Genomic DNA, 24,346 nt, shown 5'->3' on the forward strand with positions numbered 1-24,346 from the left:
TTTGAGTGGAAAAGCCAAAGATGAATCCAGTTGCCTTCATGCTGGGCTGGTGTGAGAAGAAGGCAGCGTCATGAGGAAACGTCCTCTAACAACGGTTATCAAGGCATCTTCATGTTACCTTGAGAAGGACACATAAATGATCACATGGAGTTTTTAATTTGGGGTATTTCTAGCTTTCACTTCTTTAGGTCTCTTCCCTGATTGGGAAGATAGTTTGACGTTCTCCTTCAATGATCTCCTCTTTCTCCCAATTCAGAACCAACCAATTCAAAATCCAACCTGGGGCTCATCATGGGCTGCGTTGTGGCTGCTCTTGTCCTGGCGTGTGTGATTGCTGGAATTGTGGTATTCTTCAGTAAGTATCTTTTTGGGGAGGGGGGTTGATGGAAAGAAGATGGGGAGATTCCCCCCAAGTCTCTCCCTTTGGGGAGCTTCTTCTGGGCTTCCTTCTGTCCTGTTTTCCCAGCCCTCTAGGGGAGGATCTGAGATCTCAGCCTCTTGCTGGGACTCCAGTCTCAATTCAGCTGAGTCTGAGATTCGGGCAGTCCTGTCTTCTTCTGAGTTGGGAAGAGGCATCCCAGTTCCTTTGTCCCTTTCAAAGGCTTTGGTCAAAGAGCAGCAGAGAAGGATTTCCATGGAAATCTCCCTCCCCTCCCAGCTGCTCCTTCTGCTTCCCCCAATTCCCCTCCATCCATCTCAGAGGCAAGCAGGTCTCTCTTGGGGCAAATCAGAAGATAGATTTGTATTTTAAAGATCTTTCTAGCTTTACCGATGGGACAAAATATCTCCTGGGGTTCTTCCTCCTACGGAGGGAGAGATTGGATGATCTCTGGTGGATTCTTTTGAGCTTTCACTGATTTTTATTCTTGCAGAGAGACGTCAAGATGACTACAAAGCAGCACCAAGTGAGTGAATTGTCCTCTTTCCATCTAATCTCCAACTTAGAGCATGGACCAGAGGCACCATTAGTTGAGAGGAGGAGGGTGTCTGAATGTATGTGTCTGCACTATCTTCCTCTTCCCCCTAAGAACCAGGCTGGGGAAGATGGGCCCCCTTTTCATTACAGCCAGGCTGTTCTTGGAAGTGGAGTCCCCAAGGAGAAAAATCTGGGAGAAAGAACCTTCAAGAAGAGGAGAAGACCCGGCTGGTAGAAGGTCCCTTTGACTGAGGACATGCTCTGTTTCCCAAGAGGGCAGAAAGGAAAGGCCAATTGAGAGTCAGAAGCTCCATAAAATTAGGAGTCAGGGGGAGGAGGGCATTTTGAGGGAAAAGACGCCAGCTGCATCTCCTCTTGGTCTCCCATCACAAAGGCTCTCTAAGTAAGAACCGGTTAGAAAAAGAAACTTTGGATCCATCTGTATCCTTCTAGGTCAGCTCTGCCTTCTGGCCTTATGTGATATAAATACAAATTTAAGGAATTCTTTCTGATGCCTTTTAGCCAAATCAGTTTGATCCAAACTCTCCCAATGTGTTTGTGGGTCTCTGATTGTGTGGGAGAGAGAAAGGGAGGGAGGGAGGGAGTTGGAGTCAGAAGGAGCTGAGCTTCTCCGTCTATAAGCCAAGAGAGGGACTTTCCCATCCTCTTTTCCTTTCCTTCTTTTCCAGCAAGTGACAAAGGATCCAGCAGTTCAGACCAGGGTAAGTCGGAGGGAGCAGCTGCTGCATGAGCCATTCTGACCCCTTGCAAGACTTTGGGGGGGATGAGGGGATGAAAAGAGCGAGAGGCCCCCACTTTTTAAAGCCCCCGCCCCCAATTCATCCTCCCTGGCTTCCCTCTGAGTCTTCTACTGGTGGAATAATAAGAATAACTGCACCCACTTTGGCTTAGTAGTGAGGGCACCAGGCGAGACCGTGAGTTCTAGTCCTGCCAGGCATGAATGTCATAAAATCCACTTTCCTTGCACTGGTTGATTCTGCAGAGGAGAAGGGAAAACTCTCCCTGTTGGATTCAGGCAGGGGAGGCAGCCCAGAGTCTGCATGGTGGAGCCTTGGCCCCCTTTGGAGGAAAGAGACCTCAATTATTTGAGGGGAAATAGGGAAACCACCTGTGAGGCCATGATGTCCAGTGGTTAGAGACTCCTCTGGTGGCATAGCTGAGAGCTGGCTGACTCTGGATGGGGGGGGGGATTCCCTCTCTGAGAGATGTGCCCATCCAGGTTTAGGATTTGGCCCCAACTGAGACCCCGGGCAGGATTGGTGGGCCTACAGTGGTCATCTGAGAATCTCTCCTGGCACTCAGGAGGCTCCCAACCCACAATTCTGGTTGTGACTCCCTGTTTCTGAAGCTGAGCTGACATGATGGGCTTGTTGCTACTGCACCAGCCTCCCTGATGCAGGGCCAGCTCCCTGCCTCAGCTGCTGGGGGCATCCCAGGGTTGGCATGGGGTTGCCCAGGATTATGGTCCTGGGAGACCTCAATCTGCCATCCCTGGGTTTGGCCTCCAAAGCAGCCCAGGAGTTCATGGCTGTCATCCGGGGTCCGACTGGAGACAACGGTCACACACTGGACACGATCTTCTTTTCAGACCAAAGGCAACAGGATCTGATGGGGGAGTCTGGTTTTCATTTAGTGTTTTAAATATTCTACATGGCATTTTATTGAATTTCACTGTGAGCTGCTTAGAATCACCTTAATGAGATCAGTGGAGATGGAAGTTTAATTAATAAATCAATGAAAATCTTTACGTCCTCTGAGAAGTTTGGGAAGCTGAAGAGGTTGAATGGTGAAGAGAGAGATTTCTCCTCCTCAGAGGATCCAAACGTTGATTCATTCTGTGTCTTTCTCTCCAATCCAGGGATCAACCAGACTGCTTAGCAGCCCCCTTGCAGGTGAGTGGTCTCGGTGGGGGCCGTGTGGGGTGAGAGGGGGGGGGGCTTTGGGGTCCAAGGACCAAGTGAGAGTGAAGATGCTTTGGGAATCCCTCTTCTCTCTCCTATTCACCTCAAACACTGGAAGGTAAGGAGTTTGGGGGAGAGGGCTTGGGGGAGGGGTCTTCCTGCCCCCAAACTCTGATCCTCTGGCACCTCTCAGGCTCTGAATGTTTTTATCCAACTCACCCTTGGATACTTTCTCCCTCCTCTTTGCAGGGGAGACGCCCAGCATAAGGAGGAGAGAAGAGGAGAGAAGATGGGATCGGCCTCCTTCTGAATTAGGCTGGGCTCTCAGGAGGAGCCATTCAGGCCCTTCCTGCATGCTGGAACCAGGAGAGATTTTGGGGTCTTTCATCACTGCTTTTATCACTGAATCAGTAAACTTTTCCTATTATGATTGAGGAGCAGAGGAGAAAAAAATATATTGTGTGTTACTAATTGTGGAATCAAAAGATTTCAAATTGGGTTTCGTAGATAATAGTTTATCATAGATAAATAGGTTACATAACCCCCTTAATGGGCTTTTATTGATTAGTCTTAGTGGATAGAGGTTAGAGGCTAAAGATGAGGTTTTAGAGATGGGTTTATAGAGAATGGGGTGAGGAATTGGATGAAGAGTTTCTTGGTTTTACTTTAAGAAAGATTGATAAGTTTTTAATTTTCTTTTTTTTGCTAGCAGATTTTTTATTATTATTTTTCCTTCTAAAACACCTTAAGTTTTTAATTTTCATTATACTTGTTGGGGATGAAGGTGGAGGTTTCTTTTTACTTTTTTTCCCTTGTGTTAGTTTTATCTTTTTTAATGTAATCTTCGATGGAACTATTAACAAAGAGAAGTGTGCGTTTTGAGATTTTTGCGGCTAAATTAGTTGATGTATTTTTAATTGATTATTGCACGGTTATTTGACCATATATTTCAGAACACAAAGTTTGACAATCCATATACTGAGTGTAACATTAGACACTGATTTTTTTTATAGATTGCCATTTATGGCTTTTCATGATTTAGAAAAATGGATCAAAAATCAACTCTACTACAATGCAGCAGCACTAATTTGGATTAAAGATTGGATAAATTTAAAAAACAAAAGAATATTAGCAATAGAAGGCCATGACCTGCAAACAGGATGGCACTTTTTCTTATGGGAAGAGAGTAAAAAGAAGCAAAAATATTTCCATAGACATTACATTAGAGAAGCATTGATTCAGGTCTGGAACAAAATTAAAGCAAAACACTATATGAAAATACCGGCATGGCTTTCCACCATGGAAGCCATGATACACCCCAATACGCTAGATCTATCAAAAATGGTTAGGTATAGTGAAATTTTAGATAACCAGGGGAATTTGAAAATGAACCAAGAACTAAAAGAGAACAATATCAATATAGATTGGTGGCCATATCTCCAATTACAACCAAGATATAAAAAAGATATAAAAGAATATGGAATATATACGGAATTGCAACAAATAGACAAAATCTTAATTGGCCCAGAAAACAAATTTATAACGAAAATGTATAAATATTTGTTAGAAATAAACTTAGAAGAAGAAATAGTTAAAGGATGTATGATAGCATGGGCCAAAAATTTTGGTTATAATATAGATCTAGCGGATTGGGAAAAAATTTGGAATATAAATTATAAATTAACGAGATCAGCAACACTGAAAGAAAATACATATAAAATGTTTTATCGTTGGCACCTACCACCAACAAGATTGGCAAAAATGTACCCAACACTGAAACCGATATGTTGGAAATGCAAAAAAGAACAAGGGACCTACTACCACATGTGGTGGACCTGTCCGGAATCGCAAAAATATTGGAAAAGAATCTGGAAGTGGGCACAAGAAATTACGGGGGAACAAATAAAGTATAAACCCGAAACCTTTTTACTAGGAATAATTAAAGGGAACTACACAAAAAAAATTAAATATCTACTAACACATATATTAACTATAGCTAGAATTGCCTTTGCCCAATGCTGGAAGCAAAATAATACACCGCCAGACGAATTAGTGATAAAAAAAATAAAAAAAACCTTGGAGTGCGCAGAGATGGACAAACTAACTCAAAAATTAAAGGACAAAGAAGAATCGGAATACTACGAAATTTGGAATAAGTGGTATGAATGGTTGGATAATAAGAAAAACAATTAAGCCAAAAACAATATACATAAATAAACATAGAACTGTATATAAAAGTAGGTAAATATGTTAAATATCATAAAAATGTATAGATAAGATGACATAAGGATTGTAATATATGGTAAAGAGAGGAAAACATACATAGATACGACGATGTAACATTGTACAAACTGTTGATATAAAGATTGTAATATGTGATAAAAAGACAAAAACAATAAAAAATTATTACAAAAAAAATGGATCATGAAATCAATTGTCAGGCTGCTATCTCCTTAACAATTGCACATCTTTAAATGATTAAATCTTTAAATCAATAAATGATTTCTTTTCCACTTACTTGATTGCTGTATCTTTGGGGAGATTGGAATTAAGAGGGATTCTACCCTCCTTGTTGACCAGAGACCCTGATTCCAATTTCACTTTGAGTGATGGGAAGGGGGAGGAAGCAAAGCAAAATCTCGAAGGAGGAAGAACTGGGGGGTTTCCTGTGTGCTCCTTCGGGGAGGAGGCAGCCATTTTGCTCCTATGTCCTGATGTTCCTCCAGCCTCACCAGTTGATCTTGTGCAAAAGGGCTACTTGGTCTTAGCTTGGTGGTGGCAGCAACAGAGGATTTTGGGCCAGTCATGGTGTCTCCACATGGTTGTTGTGAGGAAAGTGGGACAAGGAAAGAGCGTTATTTATGTCCTCAGCCCTGAGTTCTTTAGGAAAGAGAAAGGTGGGATGTGAAGAAACAAACTCAGGGGCTTAACTCTCTCCCGATCTCAAGGACGCCTGAAAGAAAGACAAAAGGCCCTCGTGGTTCAGCCTGATCCAACGTCCAAAGGAAATAATGTCCCAGTGGGTTGGTGAGAGAGTCTTAGTCACGTCCTTCCTTGATGACTTTAAGGATTGCGGTTCAAGAATCGGAAAATTATAAGTAGAGAACTAAAGAAAAAATAATAATTGTGTGAAAGTCTTCATTGCCTCTTTCCTGGGAAATCCCCCCCCACACACACACATTTAATGACTTTGTCAAGATTGAATCGCTTTATTGCCTTCCAGCTTCTATCGCTATTCAACTGGCCAATTGTAGGAAGTTAAAACCCACCCTAGAAAAATGAAATATCCTGGGAAATATTAAAAAGGCAGACTATTATATTTCCCTGGATCAGAAATGGAGATTTTAGATAGGAAACAGACTCACTCTTAATAGCCCCACCTTTGTTAATGGGCCCTTAAAATGCAGGAGCCAGTCTATTCTACATAACAAAAGTCTCCCCCTTCAGCTCCAGAGTGATGGGATTAAGGGGTGAATAGTATTAGCCCTTCACCCATCTCACCACAGGGCACCTGGGAAGAAGCAATGCTCAACCAAACATGGACTCAAAGCACAGCCTAGAGAGTTGCATGGCCCCATGGGAGTCTGGCAACCAATCAGAATGCAGGATCAAGATCAAAGGCCAGAGAGGGCATAAAACCAGGGACTTTCAACATCTCGCTCTCTTTTCTTCACCCAACATTGAAGCATGTGATCACCTTTTCCCCCCCGACCTCAAACCATGTGGTCCTGTCCACCATTAAACCATCTTTCCAAGCAGCCTCCATGTTTCCAGTGTCTTTTTCCCCACTTGGAACTGAACCCAGGAGGACATTTCTTCCAACACAATGAAAAGGCGAGAGGGGTGGAATGTGTAGGGAGGAAACAGGATGCCAAGATGCCTCCTTGGAGGATGAGAACTTGCAAAACGCCAAGGTCACTACTGCAGGTGTTTGCTGGAGAAGTGGACTTTTCCCATAACAAAAGCTTTACAATTGGACACTGCGAACACCTGAGGGGTGGGAGAAGGGAATCTATTGTGTAATTGAGCAAGGGAAAACCAGAGCTGGTTTTGCTTCTTCAGTTCCCAGATGGTGAATTCAATAAAATTTTACTTTTGGGGATTCAACGACCCTGAGAGTTCCTTTTTGGGGGTTCGCTAGTTGGACTGTTGACAGACTGCTTTGTTTAAAAACTGAGTTGCCAGTTCCAATTTTGGTTGTTAAGTGAGATTACCTATACCCAGGGATGGGATCCTACTGGTTTAAGGAGAGAGAGAAAAGACAGAAAGAGATAGAGAGGGAAAGAGAGAGAGAGGGAGGGAAAGAGGGAGGGGGAAGGAAAGGGAGATAAACAGACAGAGAGGAAGGGAGGGGAAGAGAGAGACAAAAAGGGAGGGAAAGAGAAAGGGAAAGGAGGAAAGAGAGGGAGGGAAAGAGAGGGGGGAAAGACAGAAAGAGGGAGGGGAAGAGGGGGAAGAGAGGGGGGAGAGAAAGACAGAAAGGGAGGGGAAGCGGGGGGGAAGACAGAGAGGGACAGAGGGGTAGAGAGGGAAAGAGAAAGGGAGGAAAGAGAGAGAGGGAGAGAAAGGGGGAAAAAGAGGGAGGGAAAGAAATAGAGAGGGGGAAGAGAGAAAGAGAAAAAGTTGATATTACAAAAGTTTTATTGTTGTTAAACATATTTCCAAAGCAGGAAAAAAATTAAGGGACGTAAAAGTGCATTTATCATGTTTTTCTTGTATTCAGGTCAAATTGCCCTGTTGGCACTTTGCGATAAATAAGTGGGTTTTGGGGTGCAGTTTGGGCACTCGGTCTCTAAAAAGTTCCCCATCACTGCTATAGGGCCTCCTGCTTGAGCAAGGGGTGGACTAGAAGACCTCCAGGTTCCCTTCCAACTCTGTTATTCTGTTAATTCTGAACAATTGCCACTGGAGCTATAGAAAGCGTGCAAAATGAACGGAAAAGTTCCCTTCAAGAGAAGCTCAAAACAAGAAGAGGCTCATTTTGAAGAAGTACAGCAAAGAACAGGAGAGAGACAAATATATTCCTTCAATCTTTTACTGTTGCAATTTATTAATAAAAATATAAAAACATACAATTAATTTTTTTCACTGCCTTTTTCCATTGAGCTAAAAGCCATTTCCCTGTTTTCCACAGAAATACAACTTGAGTAGTAGAAATTTGAAGGATGCAACCATTTTGTGGTAATTCTCTAACTGAGCTAAAGGAGACCTATCCGTGGGACTTCCATCCAAATACAGATTTACAAGCACTATAAGGGACCACAGAGATACTTTCGTTAACAAAACAAAGAGGAAGTCAAGCTGCGCCGGAGACCAATATTAAAGCCTGTAGTAAAAGGGGAGGGTTCTGTAAAAAGTTCTCACAGGCCAAATTTGAACAAAGGAAAAACTGGTGCATTCATTGGTGCGTTTACTAAAGAAGACAGTGGCTTGGAAACAGGATTTTGCCCTTTCCACAGTGGAGTCTCCAGGGCCCAAGTTGCTACTTAACACCACATGATTTGTGCCCAGATGAGAAAGAACAACCTCCTCTTCCAAATGGCTGAAATTCAGCAACCCTTGACTGGCCCAAAGCTGCTAGACAGGCCAGCTTCTGGGTCCCCCTCTTTCCCTAAGAGAATGCTGTTCTCCATCTCCCCAGACAAAAGCAGTGGATCCCATGGCTGACCTCTCCCTTGCAACTCCAGAAGTCACTCCGCCTGGGTCCTTTCCACCAGTCTGGAGTAGGGGCCTCTACGGCCCATCAGCTCCGTGTGAGTCCCCTTCTCCACAACCTCCCCTCCTTCCAGCATCACAATCTTGTCTGCGTTCTCCACCGTCTGCATCCGGTGAGCAATCACCAGCACCGTCCGGCCTCCACTCTTCACAGCCTGCTGGATCTAGAAAAGGAAGCAGTGATCCAGAGAAAATCCTGGGTTCCTTAAGACGCTCTAGATAGAAGCTCCCTCACATTCCCACTGAAAAGCGTTTCTCCAGCTCTGCAATACAATTTGGCCCCAAAGGTTTTGCAGTCTGGAAAACAATAAAAGCCCCCCAAATGAAGGCCAAGTATGTGTGTCTCAGGAGAATGTCGCAGGATCCACTTTGGGTCGGTCTCCGGGACGAGAAGTTTAGTCTTCTCATCTTTCAGATTCAACCTGGAGCCTTTCCTCAGGGAACTTCCCTCTCAACAGAATGTAAGTAGAACAGAGGAGAATCTGCCCACCATTTTCCCTTCCCAGCATCACAATCTTGTGAGAATTCACTGGTGCAAAATATTCAAATATTTGATTTCATTCTGTGATACTCTTTGCTGTTTGGCTACATTTTCTGATTTAATTTGATGTATGGTTGGTGTGAGAAGCTCAGAGTCGGTTTACGACCAGAGTGGCATATCAAGCTGGTAAAATCAATAAATATATTTACTGTACATTGTAGCGATCATGTTTAAAGTTGCTAGCTGCATCACATTTCTGCTAAGCCAGCACAAAGCTTGCTCAAGGTTTTGTTTTGCAACATTTCTATGCAACATTCTTCGCTTTGCAACATTTCTATGCAACAGTCTTCTGTAACATCTTTTTGTAACATGTGAACAAGCTTGCCCGGTAACACGTATACGTGACAAGTGAACAAAGCCTGCCCAGTAACAAATGTTTTAACCAATCATGTAATAACACGCTGTAAGACAGAAACCTTTTGTATGATTTTAATAAATACCGTCTCAATCGGGCAGCCGGGGTCTTTGGATCTTGCTGAGCTGGTTGATGCGTTGCAACACATCATGGAGTCCGTTCTTCCTTGGCAGTATCAGGCCCGCCTAACCTAGGCGCACCCCAGCTGGGGTCCCATAGCCGAGCTCAGTCAGGCTCACCTCTGCAGGGGTTTTGATGCCTAGCTCCGGCTCACCTTTGCAAGGGTCCACACTCAAAGCAGACGAGGTCACCGTGTGGCAGCCAGCCACACATTCACTCACAACTGGTGACCCCGACGTGCCGAATTGCCTTTCGGACGTCTCACGCCGAGTCCCGTGTCTACGTGTTCGGCGCCTTGATTCTCATCTTACGCACCTGGCGGGCAAGCGCTTCGTAAGTATGAGCTCCTCACATTCAAAGTCTCATTCAGGTTAGGAATGAACTTTCACTTTTAATCGAGAAGGCCTATAATTTGCAAAAAATTAATGGCACTGTCTATCCTCTTTCTAAATCTGATAATTCACTTCCTTCTCCCACACACACCCCCTTTTGTTTCTTCTTCTGAAAAACACTCTTTGTATGTTCCTGTAAATGTTGATTCTCCCCCTCCCTATCCCCTACCTACGGCTCCTAATCCTCCTCCCCCCCTTCTCCTTCTTCTGCCTCTTGCCTCCCCTCTCCCTCCCAGGGTGGTCACGTTCCTCCCTTCTCCGTTCCAATTCCTTTTCCCTTGACTCCTCCGATCTCCCTGCCGCCTATCCTCTCACCTTTGTGCCGGGCGTCCCCGGCCCCCCTGTCCTTACCAACATTGAACTGCGTGTTTTAAATGAATCTACAAACATGTGCACTTCGTCCTGCCTGAAACACGGTTGGATAATCGTGCGTATAGGTGGAAAACTCTCTCAGTATAAATGAGAGAGTTAACCGCCTCCTGCCTTAAAATCTCTTCTAATGGGGGAAAAAACACTTCCCCATTTGAAAAACAAGGAATTAATTGACCTTCTGTCTTAATCATGGCAAACTCACCAATAAACAAAAACAATTGGCTGATTTTAAAAATAATGGGAAAGTCCTGCCAGTGATATCAAAAAAGAATTTGATTTACCTTTTAAAATACATTTGGCAGATATGATTAAAGTGTGTCAGGACATAAGAATATCTTTTTATAAAACTAATTTGTTAGTAGCTGCTTTATTACAAGGCAGCAAACCTCAAGGAAAGTCTTATTTTACAAGGGAGTGTAAAAATCCAAGGAGGGGCATGTCTGTAACATCTCGCCCTCTCTTTCATCAGGGATCAAAACCCTAGTATGGATTGTAAATTGCCTTGGAAAAAAGATACAACTCTCGCTTCACCTTTCCTGACTTTTGCTTTTGCAATCCTCCCCCGCTGTGCATTTAATTTCCTTTGACTTACCGTTCTTTGCATCTATAATGATAGTGTGTAAAATTAATGTGGCAAAAGAAATGTAACTATAGGTGTGAATGGGTGTGTATGTAGTCAGTATTGGATGCTTGAAATGTAAGGTTTATTGGCTGAAAAAGCAGAGCGTGTTGTGTTAAAAGAGCCTGTCGTTTTAACAAAACATTTTTTCCTTTTCTCTCACCCCCCCTCTTTGCCTCTGGTGAGAAGGCAGGAGGAAGGGGGGGCTGTGTTCTTTTCACCATTTTTTTTTCTCCTCTCCCTGCGAGCCTCAGAAAGGTGGGGTTGAGGGTGATATCTGATGCCTGCATATTTCAGAGTATACTCAAACTATCTTAATTGTTTGTTTTATTTTTGAAGCTGTGTTTTTTCTCTTTTATGTTTTTATGTTTGCGCGCACTTTGTATGCTGAACAGAAGTCACGTCTGTTTGTTCAATTGTTTATTGGTCTGTTGTTTGTTTGTTTGTTTGTTTGCAGCGCTGATCGCTGTGCCTTTTAGAATTTTAACAGAGATGACCTAAAAAATACAAAATGCAGTCAGAAAGAATGAGTAACATTTTTGCTAGAATCCAGATCAGTTTCACACGGACATTTAGATCAGATATTGGAGCCAGAAAAAGGTTACTTTGTATATAGATGGGAAGAGAATGTTGTAAAAGGCATCTGACCTAAATGTGGGAAAAAGATGTGCTTTGTTGAAAGGTACTGGAGATGTTGCAGAAACAAAAGAGAGGAAATAGGCAAGTTGATAAGGACAGTTGAAGCTTGGCAGTTGGTGAGGTCATTTTGAGACCGAATCAATGTGCATTTTGTACAAGCAACTGGTCATTGCAAGACAGGATTTCAGAAAGTGAAAGAAAGTTAGAGAAATGTTTTTTCAGACAGTCAGAGATATATTTTTGTAAGGATTTCAGTAAGTGAAAGAAAGTTAGAGATATGTTTTTTCAGAGATATGTTTTTGAAGAAGATGAATATGTGAGGACTTGTGTATGTGAGGACTTGTGAACTCTGGCACATGGATGATTCAAAACCCAATCCTTGTTTATTTACTTTCAATCACTTGAATTTTTTCACTTTCTAATTTGACCACTTATCAGAGGCATTTTCAACAAAAAACAAGTTTGCCTCTCCCTCTGGTATATTTTTACCAGACAAAACACCGATTCCTTTAATTACTTGGGGATATATATGGAAAATTTGCTTTTTACATGTTTAATCCCAAAACATAAACTTTATATTTTAGAATGGTTACATCTAGCACATACACCTCGTAATTCACTCACACCCAGAGCAGCCCAAATGGCTTTGCTCATTGAAAAAGCACGAAGAAGAACCCGTGCCTTAATGGGAATGGATTTTATTACGCTTTACCTCCCTTTCAAGTTATCTCAATGGGAACCTCTTTTTCAAAATTCTATCCTTCTCCAAGATGCACTCACAGAATGGCCTGGTCAAATTTCATGTCATCTGCCAGCTGACCCAAGGCTACAAGTTATTAAGACCATTCCGATACAATTTTTTACACCAATAACATCACAACCCATCAAAGATGCGTTAACCGTATTCACAGATGGGTCCAAAAATCATGGTGCATGTACTTGGAATACACAACAGATATGGCATAAGAAATTGACTAATACACAAACATCTGCACAACAGGCTGAATTGGCAGCTTTTATTCTAGCTTTGGAATTATTTTCTTCCGAACCTCTAAATATCATCACAGACAGTCTGTATGTTGCTCAATTAACTTTGCACATTTTTGATGCCTATATCTCACCCTCTTTAACACCTTCTCTTTTGATGTTGTTTACACAATTACAAACAGCACTACACGCAAGGACTAAACCTTTGTTTGTAGCACACATTCGTAGTCATCAGCATCTGCCTGGGTTCCTATCTGAAGGAAATCACATGGCAGACGAGGCCTGCAAAATGATGCCTCTAACTATTGTTTCACCTCAGCCTGCCCCATTAACAGCAGGTGAAAGTCACACCTTTTTTCATCAAAACAAAAAAGCCTTGATGAAGCAATTTGGCATATCAATGGCAGAAGCAACTGCCATTATTCAACAATGCCCCACGTGTAGTCTCCAAGCTAATAATATCCCGCAAGGAGTAAATCCGAAAGGTACTGAGGCTTGTGAAACTTGGCAAATGGATGTCACTCAATATTCTCCCTTTGCCCCATGGAAATACCTTCACGTTTCTGTGGACACTTTTTCGGGTTTTATTATGGCAACCCCGCAAAGGGGTGAGAATACCAAGCAAACAATTAATCACTGCATTCGATCTTTCGCAACATTGGGGTGTCCAAAAATTTTAAAAACTGATAATGGTCCTGCTTATACCTCCTCTGCTTTTGCTGAATTTTGTTATAGGTGGTCCATTATTCACAAATTTGGAATTCCTTTTAATTCAAAAGGACAAGCAATTGTAGAACGAGCAAATAAAACCTTGAAAATAGCTCTTGATCGGCATATGGGGTCAAAAGGGTTACACCCCCCCAATCTCCCGATGTTGCAAAACATTCTAAATACTTGTCTTTATACTATCAACTTTCTTAACCTTACTGGCACACCTGCCTCCTCTGCAGCCTCTCGTCACTTTTTTAAACCTCCTCTCCCTGCCTCCCGACCTCTTGTTTACTACAGGCAATTGCCGGATCCACACTGGAAAGGTCCGGCACAATTGATTACTTGGGGGAAAGGCTACGCCGCGGTGCAAATTGATGACAAGACTCTCTGGGTTCCTGCTCGTTGTGTTCGTCCATATCACCGCATACCAGAAGAAGATCAAGATGACCCTGCCTTTCCTTCTCCCCCTGACATATCACTCCTTTTTCTTTAAACTCTTTCTCTCATTGTTATCTTATGCCTCTGCTCGATTTGTTGCTCACCCTCAGGTGATTTTTGCACCTCTTGACACTCATGTGACTTTTGTGTTCAAAGACACTCTTCTCACTGCTTGCCCCTATGCCTTGCAGCATCAGGGCCAATTTCTTTTCCCTTCTTTAAAACCTTTGATATTAATTCAATACTTGTATCATGACTCGTTGGTAGATGATCTCTGGAGGGCCAGAGATAGGGGCTGTTCCTCTATCCTGGTCCTATTAGACCTCTCGGCGGCTTTTGATACCATCAACCATGGTATCCTGTTGCACCGACTGGAGGGGTTGGGGATCCGGGGCACCGTCTTGCGGTGGTTCGGCTCCTACCTCTCCGGCAGGACGCAACGTGTGTTGGCAGGAGAGCAGAGGTCGACCCTAAGCCCCCTCATCTGTGGGGTGCCACAGGGGTCGGTCCTCTCGCCACTCCTGTTCAACACATACATGAAGCCGCTGGGTGAGATCATCCGTGGTTTTGGGGTGGGATACCACCTGTACGCTGATGATACTCAGCTGTACATTTCCACCCCGAACCACCCCAACGAGGCCGTCGAAGTGATGTCCCGGTGTGTGGAAGCCGTACGGGTCTGGATGGATGACAACCGACTCAGGCTCAACCCTTCCAAGACGGAGTGGCTGTGGGTTCCGGCTCCCCGGTTCAACCAGATAATTCCATCTCTGGCCATTGGGGGCATTCAACTCGCCCCCGTGGAGCGGGCGCGCAATTTGGGCGTCCTCCTGGATGCCAAGCTGTCCATGGATGAACATGTGACAGCTGTGGCCAGGGGGGCGTTCCATCAGGTTCGCCTGGTGCGCCAATTGCGCCCCCTATTGGACCGGGACGCTTTACGCACAGTCACCCATGCGCTGGTGACGTCTCGCCTGGACTACTGTAACGCTCTCTACATGGGGCTTCCCTTGAAATGCACTCGGAGACTACAGTTGGTCCAGAATGCGGCCGCGCGGGTGATTATGGGGAGCACCAGGTACTCCCATGTGACACCACACCTGCGCGAGCTGCACTGGCTTCCTGTGGTCTATCGAGTGCGTTTCAAGGTTTTGATTACGATCTTTAAAGCGCTCCATGGCTCAGGACCTAGTTACCTCCGGGACCGTATTCTGCCCCATACATCCCTACGACCTATTCACTCGCACAGAGAGGGACTTCTCCAGGTGCCGTCCACTAGACAATGCCATGGGGCGGCGCCTAGGAGCAGAGCCTTCTCTGTGGCGGGCCCAGCCCTGTGGAATGACCTCCCCCCGGATATTAGGACCACTACAGACCTCCGCTCCTTCCGTGTTAAGCTCAAGACCCACCTTTTTCAAATATCTGGCCTGGCCCAACCATAACTTCGTTACGCTCCTGAGGGGTTTTTAATTCAGCAATTTTATTTAGGGGATTTTAAACTGTGTTTTAACTGTGTTTTTAGCTGTGTTTATTGTCTTTCACTTGCAGGTCTACTCTCCTCCATGCACAAATGTAATTGTCCTTGTTTTTTCGTATGTATGTGTGTCCTATGTGTATTTTATCCTTTTGATTGTACGCCGCCCCGAGTCCTTCGGGAGAGGGTTGCGGCTAATCAAATCAAATTTGATTTGATTTGATTTGATTTGACTCTTGTCAAGTTCGTCTTTCTTTACACGTAACTCCTCAAACTATTGGCTCCTACTCGTGCATCGGATTTTTGTCCAATGACACCTATTTTAACCAAACTGTTTATCTCTACTCAACACCCTCTGTGGCTTATCCTCCATTATCTTCAATTTTTCTTTCTTGGATGACTCTTGTCCGCACCTCTCCACACCCCTCTTCAAGAACTTTGCTTCGCCATTTTTCATGCTGTTTTCCAGAGCCATGTGATGTGAATACTTGTTTATGGAAAGCCAAAGAAATTCCAGACTATGCACTAGGAGTAAGCGAGCCTCTCCCAGAAGCAAGGATTCGCCGAAACGCACCGGACTTTCCAAAATACAATTCCCTCATACGAACACACCAGGTACGCTACACCTTCATACAAGGAGTGCCATATGCTCCCACCATGTCCTGTCGACAACGATCTCCTATCAAGAAAAAAGGTACCTTTTGGCGATGGTTTTTTAACAACACATGGCTTCCTGAAGATTCAGAACATTATTTACAAACATTTCATTTCCGTACTACTCAATTGACTGTCAAAAACCCTAAGGCAGTAGATTTGGGACTATATCAGTGTGAAATTACCAAGATAGTTAAAGGACTTGCCACTTCTGCCAGATTGACTTTATTGTTGTTCCAGAAACAATCCACTCATTTCTCACGAATTCGGCGTGCTGCACCACTTAACAATCAAAGTTGTAGCGATTGCATCACCACCACAATACACAATGGCAAGGTCTCTAAGACATTGATATATCATACCATCAAACCTGAACATTGTCAAATTACTAATCCATCAACTTGTAGAGTCAATAATACTGTATATCACATGTGTACCCTTAACAACAAGATTCAATGTTACAACCCAAAAGAAGCGAAAACAGTTACTACATATGTGATGTCCATTTACACCATTGAATGCGGTAGAAAAGAATTACTCAACAAAACTGAGTTTAAATCCCTCAACACGCAAGTCCGCCTCAGTTTTGACGCTTGTTTAGCAATCAATCGCAACTGTTGGAAATCAACTTGTGGGACATTACAATGGGAAAGGAGTCTCATGCTCGAACGAAAATACATGTGCTACAATAACAAAGGGACTTGCTCCGAACGGGACACTTACAGCTTTTGCCCATATTGGTCCTGTGTCAGCATGTGGTCAGGGGATCCACCTGGTGGAAACCATAAATGCAAGTTGGAAACGGGCATAGCCAACAGCAAGTGTCCAAGAAATTCGTGCAACCCAATTACCATAACCTGCACACCTACCAAAACATGGGAAGTAGAATATGGCTTGGCCATAGAAGCAAGTGGTAGAGACCCACACATTGCGTTACGCTGGACAGTAACCAAGCAAACTAAGCAATTGCGAACAACTAAAGGACTTTTTTGGTCATTTTATCAGGACATTGAGAAATTGAATATCCCCGAAATACCACAACATGTTACTAACACTTTTGTCCAATTAGCAGAGGACATTGCTAACACATTGAATGTTACTAATTGTTTTGTATGTGGGGGAACCAACATGGGGGAAAAATGGCCCTGGGAAGCCCAAGAACTGAATTATTCTAAAATATTGGAAATGGACAAGCTAGGTAATTTGTCATACACAAAAGGGAAAGATGGGGACTGGACTCTTACAACAAATCTTGTGGGAAATGTTTGCTTCTCCAGACCTGTTGGTTCCAAATGTACAAAAGTAGGGAACTTAATTTGCACTGGGAAATGGGAAAATGGGATATGGTGGTCAGGAAAAAATAGCTCAGCTGGACAAGACGAAACTGCTTTGTTTAAAGTTATAAACATGAAAAAGTTTTTGACAAACCCAAACAATCAATCACTCACATGGTTAGCACCCGATGGGCTGTATTGGATATGTGGAAAAATGGCCTATGGACACCTCCCAGCTAATTGGTGCGGAACATGTGTCTTGGGCATTATTAGACCTGGGTTTTTTCTCCTCCCACTAAACACACGACAAGTCTTAGGGGTCCCCGTTTACGACAAAATAGGGAACCACCGCAGAAAGCGCGAGGACGTTGTTTCCTCAATAAGTAAAGTTGTCATGGGAGGGAACCAAGGCACATGGGGAAATGATGAATGGCCAGCTGAACGTATCATACAAGTATACGGCCCTGCCACATGGGCCGAAGATGATATGTATGGATACCGCACACCCATCTACTTATTAAACCGACTTATTCGTTTACAAGCTGTAGTAGAAATAATAACAAATGAGACTGTCAAAGGCTTGACACAATTAGCCAAAGAAAGTGTAAAATCTAGAACATACATAATGCAAAATAGACTTGCACTAGACTACCTGCTTGCCAAAGAAGGAGGAGTATGTGGAAAATTCAATTTAACTAATTGTTGTATTGAAATTGATGAAAGTGGTAAAGTAATTAAGGAAATTACTGACAAAATGATGAAAATTGCCCATGTTCCTGTGCAAACATGGAATGGATTTGATTTTGGAGGTATGTTCGATGGTATTTTACCCAAATTCCCAGGTTTAAAAGCTGTTTTTATACTTGTTGCAATGATTGCTATGGGATGTATATTATTACCTTGCTTATTGCCTATTTTTGTATTCATGATTAAGCGTAGTTTGAATGCCATTGCTGAAGCAAAAACTACTGCACAAATTAATATGATGCTTGAGAATAATGCGTATATGTTGATACCAACAGATGAAAGTAAGCAACCCTTGCTACATTTCTCCCCGGATAATGATTCAGAAGATGACGCTGAAAGAATGGTAGGTGCGGACACAGGAAGCCTGGGGTCGGAGGGCAACACGCAACCTGAAATAGCACTCACCTCCATGGACGTAAAAGCTCCATGTTTTCAGCTTTAAAAAAGTAAAAACAGAGGAGATGTAGCGATCATGTTTAAAGTTGCTAGCTGCATCACATTTCTGCTAAGCCGGCACAAAGCTTGCTCAAGGTTTTGTTTTGCAACATTTCTATGCAACATTCTTTGCTTTGCAACATTTCTATGCAACAGTCTTCTGTAACATCTTTTTGTAACATGTGAACAAGCTTGCCCGGTAACACGTATACGTGACAAGTGAACAAAGCCTGCCCAGTAACAAATGTTTTAACCAATCATGTAATAACACGCTGTAAGACAGAAACCTTTTGTATGATTTTAATAAATACCGTCTCAATCGGGCAGCCGGGGTCTTTGGATCTTGCTGAGCTGGTTGATGCGTTGCAACACATCATGGAGTCCGTTCTTCCTTGGCAGTATCAGGCCCGCCTAACCTAGGCGCACCCCAGCTGGGGTCCCATAGCCGAGCTCAGTCAGGCTCACCTCTGCAGGGGTTTTGATGCCTAGCTCCGGCTCACCTTTGCAAGGGTCCACACTCAAAGCAGACGAGGTCACCGTGTGGCAGCCAGCCACACATTCACTCACAGTACATCTGTTCAAATAAGCATTTAGATCCATATGATCTGCTCACATAGTGCTATTGTTCAATAGTTTTCACTGTACATAATCCAGTAGCTCTCGGAGGACTTGAGATTCAAATCCTAATAACCCTCAGGAGACAAGCTGATAAAAGAAAAGATAATTCAATAGAAGAACTCTAAATCAGGAGAGGGCACCCTGATTTTAAAGCCTATTTATCACCAAGATAAACTTGGAAGAAATTACGACACGTCCGGTCAAATAAACCCAGTTTTCCTATGCTGTCACCTCTCAAACATTCAGATTAAGCCCTTCAGCGACCCTAAACTACTCCAGCCAAGGTCCACTCCCAGCCCCTCATGGACCCCCCCACACACACACTCACTGCATCGTCACTCTTGAAGTCCAAGGCACTCGTGGCTTCATCCAGCACCAAGACCTTCGGGTCACAGATCAGGGCCCGGGCGATGGCCAGCCGTTGCTTCTGCCCAACGGAGAGCTGGTCCCCCTTTTCCCCCACCTCCAAAAGAAGGCAAACAAGAGAGACGGAGGAGATCGAGAGCAAAGTCAAGACCTGTTAGTGGTACTAGTGCGATTAAGCACTAGCAATGAACCCCAGGTCGAGGTTATAACAGAGCAACCCTGTAAAGTATACGCAGCGTGCGATAGAGAAAGCAACCACACTGAATAATGGATAGTAAAGTAACAAAATAAACTTTACTCTTTGAAGAATATAGCAAAATCCATAAACACAGCCAAAAAAGTCATACACAGAAAACAGTCCAATACTACCAAGATAACTTGGATACAAGTAGCAAATAACTTACACACAGTAAGTAGTAGCAACAGTAGTAACAGTTAGACAGCAGTTATCATACATCAATCAAGAGAGAGAGAGAGAGAGAACATCAGCTGCAATTTAAATGCTGTAATCTACTAATTAGCAGATCTCCTCTCTTAAAGATACATAACATGCCTTGTGCAATATATTGTCTACCCAACTTGTTGGTTACACCCTAACATTCTCCCCTTTGGGTAGATCAATATATCCACTCACAATGTAAGATGATAACCTTCACATGATGAGGTATGTTTCACTGAACTTTGTGCCTTAGTGAAGTTGTCTGCTAAATTGTCTTCAGTTGAACAATATTCCAACTTTATCAGGCCATCCTTAATGCTTTGTCGAACATTAAGATACCTCAAATCAGTATACTTCGATCTTGTCTTAATAGCTAAACTAGTCGCCATTTTTATTGCTGCCTGATTATCTTCATAAACAGTAAAAGGTTCATTGATACTTAATCCCATATCTATAAGCAACTGCTTATAATATATCAGCTCAGTACATGTCAACGACAAACATGAAAACTCAGCTTCCATTGTGGATAAGCTTATGTGTTTCTGTCGTATCGACCTCCATCCAATCAGTACACCACCTAGCATAAAGGCTATGCCGGAAGTTGACTTCCTATTATCTATAGCAGCTGCAAAATTCGCATCAGCATAAACAGTCAAAACTAAATCCCTATTCGGTTCTAAATACAATGCATAGTGGATAGTTTTCTTCAAATAACGCAGCACACGCTTTGCTGCTTGCCAATGCCTCTCTGAAGGACTATCATTGAATCTAGCCAGTTGGTTCACACTAAATGATATATCTGGTCTAGACCAATTACTTAGGTACATTAGACTACCTATCAAAGATTGATAGATTCCCTTATCAAAACCAGTACCCTCAGTTACCTCAGGTTTAAACTCCAATGCCATTGGTGTCTTTGCAGTCTTACATAGCTCCATGCTATATTTCTTAAGCAAATGATTAATTTTACCAGCCTGTGACAGCTTAAAACCTTTACTGGTTCTAACCACGTCTAAGCCCAGATAATGCTTAATTTCACCCAAATTCCGGATTTTAAATTTACTCTCTAATTGTGAAACAATGTCAATAGCTTCCTGTTCAGACCTAGTAATAATAGCTATATCGTCCGTTAACAAAAGCAACAATGAGATCAAACCATTTTTCACCCGTCTAAACAAACAAGGATCAGCCAAACCTGGAATAAATCCCATAGCTTTTAATTCATTTACTATGCATCTGTTCCACTCAAAACCGGACTGTTTTAAACCATAAAGGCTTTTTTTAAGTCTCCAACAACCAGTCTGGCCATTAGAATCCACACCTGGTGGCATCTTCATATAAATGGTATGCTGCAATGGAGCATGCAGATACGCTGTTTCAACATCAATATGGGTAACATTACACTGATACTTAGCAGCCCACACCAATGATGCCCTCAACGTAGAGGCTTTCAAGCTCGGAGCAAAAACCTCATCATAATCCCTCTCAGTTTGGGAAAACCCTTGAGCAACTAAACGAGCCTTATAAATAGCATTGCCAGCAGCATCGTTTTTAATTTTAAACACCCATCTACAGCCAATTGCACTCTCCCCTGAAGGGAGCCTAGCTTCTTCATAAACTTTCAATTCCTGTAAGGATTTCAACTCCTTCTCCATAGCTGTCTTCCACAATTTCTTTTCCTTTTCAGGATACAGCCTTAACTCTGCAAAACTAGAAGGTTCTATGCTAACTTGCAATACTACACTGGCTTGGTATCTGTCGGGTGGATGCCTGTCCCTAGTAGACCTCCTAGGCCAGTGGTGGGCAACCTTTTTTTTCAACTGAGCCAAATCTCGCCAAAACCACGATTGAAATTTACTTTGAGAGCCACATTTTTAAAACCGAAAATACATAGGATGGTACACTGTTTTTAGTTTCAATAAGTTTTTATTGAGAATATTCTGCATGCAAGTATCCACATAGGTCGGGAGGATACAAATAACACAACTAATAAAACAAAAACTTTAGAACGATATTATTTATCGATAACTTTAAATTCCGTAAAATTTGCCTTACAATGTAGAGAAAATTACATCCTGACATTGACTGACAAAGTCACAACCACTAATGTGAACATTGGCCTTGCATTTCCTTGGATAGTTTGAGTAAGTCAGGTTTGTATGTTGTTGTTTTTAATTTCATCTCTCTCTCCCACTTTCTTTCTTTTTTTCTTTTTCTTTCTCTCTCTCTCTCTAGCTCTTTGTCTCTCTCTCCCTCCCTCCCCCATCTCTGTCACTCTGTGTGTGTGTGTGTCTGTCTGTCTCTCACTCACTCTGTGTGTGTGTGTGTGTGTCTGTCTCTGTCTCTCCCTCTGTCTCTCTCCCCTCCCTTCCTCTCTCTCTGTCACTCTGTGTATGTGGGTGTGTCTGTCTCTCACTCATTCACTTAATCACTCACTCTGTGTGTGTCTCTCTGTCTGTCTATCTGTCTCTCCCTCCCTCCCCCTCTCTGTCTCTCTCTGTGTGTGTGTGTGTGTGTGTGTGTGTGTGTGTGTGTCTGTCAGTCTCTCTCTGATTCCCTCCCTCACTCCCTCTCTTTGTTCCTCTCTCTGTCTGTCTTTCTCACTCACACACACACACACACACTGTGGTCACCTTGTTGAGTGTTCCAATCACATTTGAAACACTCAACAACTGGCCTGCATTTATGGTATTTTGCAGCATTCTGCAGTCATAGGACCAAAATTGGTTGTCACTCGCCCGGGCTTTTGCAGAAGCTTCCCTCTGAAGCCCGAGAGGAGGGAGGGGAGCGGGCACCCGGCACACAGAAGAGCCGCATTAAAGGGTGTAAAGAGCCGCATGTGGCTCCCGAGCCGCGGGTTGCCCACCACTGTCCTAGGCAATACAGGACTTGCAGGATCATCCTGTTCCACCTCACAAGTAGATTCTACATCTACATCTTCCTCCCCTTTCAGAGTAATAGATGGACCATCCTGATTCTCTAACTGCTCATTTGGTGTATCATGATTAACCAAACGATCAACATCTATATCATCACAAACCTTGTGAAACTCTTGTTCTAACTTCTCCCAACCAACATGTTCTGAAAACTTAGCACTAGCACTGTGCATAATTCTCCGAGTTCCAGGTTTCCAGAACCTAAACGATCTATGATTGGAATTGTACCCAACAAAAACCATCTTCCTAGCTCTGCTTTGATCCTTCCGTCTAGTCTGTGAGGGAATATGCACCCAAGCAGGGACACCAAATGTGTGTAAATAACTCAAATCAGGCTTCCTACCATGCCAAAGAGTATAAGGAATCTTACCAGTAGTTGAGTTAACTACTATGTTCAGAATATGGTTTGCACACATTATAGCCTCACCCCAAAGCTTTTCTGACAAACCAGAATCAACTAGCATAGTTCTGGTCATTGCCTGCAATGATTGACCACGTCTTTCAATAAATGAATTATGTTCTGGCCTGTAGGGGGCAGAACGCCTATGTTCTATACCAGCATTCTCCAACATTGATGTAAACCTATGATTAGTGAATTCAGACCCATTATCAGTGACTAGGCAAAGTACTTTTTTATCCATCTTACGTTCAACAAACTTTAACCATTTAGTAAAATGTTGGAAAGTTTCTGCCTTTGATTTCATTACATAACAGAAACCATACCTAGAATAATGGTCCATAATGCTGAGTATATAGCAGGCACCTCCTAAGCTAGGTTTCTTAGGGCCAATTAGGTCTGCAAACACTACATCCAGTGGTTTAGATGTCTTGAATCCTTGAAACCGGTTTGCAGGAGTAACCTTACTTTTAGCCTGGTTACAGGCATTACAGTTAAGATATTTTGAACAAGGTTTCAAATTGATTCCATTAGATAGAATAACAGTTTGACGTACCATTTTATAATTTACATGGCCTAAACGTCTATGAAGTAGATGTATACAGTTATCATGGGGCTGTTTATTCTTATAATCAGGTTCAGAACTCGCAATATTTAAAGAGTTCTCATGTAGAATAAATAAATTATTCTCCAAATTGGCAATAACACTATTACCTTCCTTTTCAATAATGCATCTATCATCCTTAAATGTTACTGTAAACCCACATTTCACAAGGTCTTTTACAGATAATAGGTTAAATTTCATTTTAGGTACATATAACATTTCCAATTTTTCATTAATACATGGACAATAAGCTGTACCTTCACCTGAAGCCTTGATTTTCCAACCATTTGCTAAGGAAATATGCTGTTTGCTAGCCTTCATAGTAACAAACCTTTCTTTAACCTTAGTTATAGAATGGGATGCGCCACTGTCAACCACCCAGAAACTATGGTTTACAGCCTTATCAACCTTAGCTACAGTTACAGTAACATTGTTGCTTTTTCTTTTACTATTAGCAACACTCCTTTTCTTGCTATTTTTACAGTTCTTAGCAATATGCCCCTTACCACCACAAGAATAACATTTCTTAACAAAATTTACAGTTGAAAACTGTGTTTCTTCTTGTGATTGATTGTCTCTGAACTGAACTCTATCCTCTCTTCGTCTGGACTCTTCAAGCAATCTCCCGGTAACCTCAGATAATGTCAGTTCATCACGTGAAAGAACTTCCAATGA

The 24,346-nt window shown here is 42.8% G+C and overlaps 1 protein-coding gene across 13 annotated transcripts in view; it reads left to right on the plus strand.

Moving 5' to 3' along the window:
• The window catches only part of LOC309383779 (major histocompatibility complex class I-related gene protein-like), a 342,086-nt gene extending 336,731 nt beyond the window's left edge, over nucleotides 1–5,355 (plus strand). For all 13 annotated transcript variants that reach the window (XM_081936656.1, XM_081936655.1, XM_081936667.1 and 10 more), the window contains 5 exons: nucleotides 257–345; nucleotides 873–905; nucleotides 1,606–1,638; nucleotides 2,796–2,829; nucleotides 3,088–5,355. In XM_081936656.1, coding sequence (XP_081792782.1) covers nucleotides 257–345; nucleotides 873–905; nucleotides 1,606–1,638; nucleotides 2,796–2,829; nucleotides 3,088–3,272 — 374 coding nt within the window. In that variant the 3' untranslated portion in view covers nucleotides 3,273–5,355. The remainder of the gene's footprint in view (nucleotides 1–256; nucleotides 346–872; nucleotides 906–1,605; nucleotides 1,639–2,795; nucleotides 2,830–3,087) is intronic.
• Nucleotides 5,356–24,346: the final 18,991 nt, after the last annotated feature.

This window comes from Natrix helvetica (assembly GCF_964273705.1).
Source record: "Natrix helvetica genome assembly, chromosome: 1".
In the NCBI taxonomy this organism is placed as follows: domain Eukaryota; kingdom Metazoa; phylum Chordata; class Lepidosauria; order Squamata; family Natricidae; genus Natrix; species Natrix helvetica.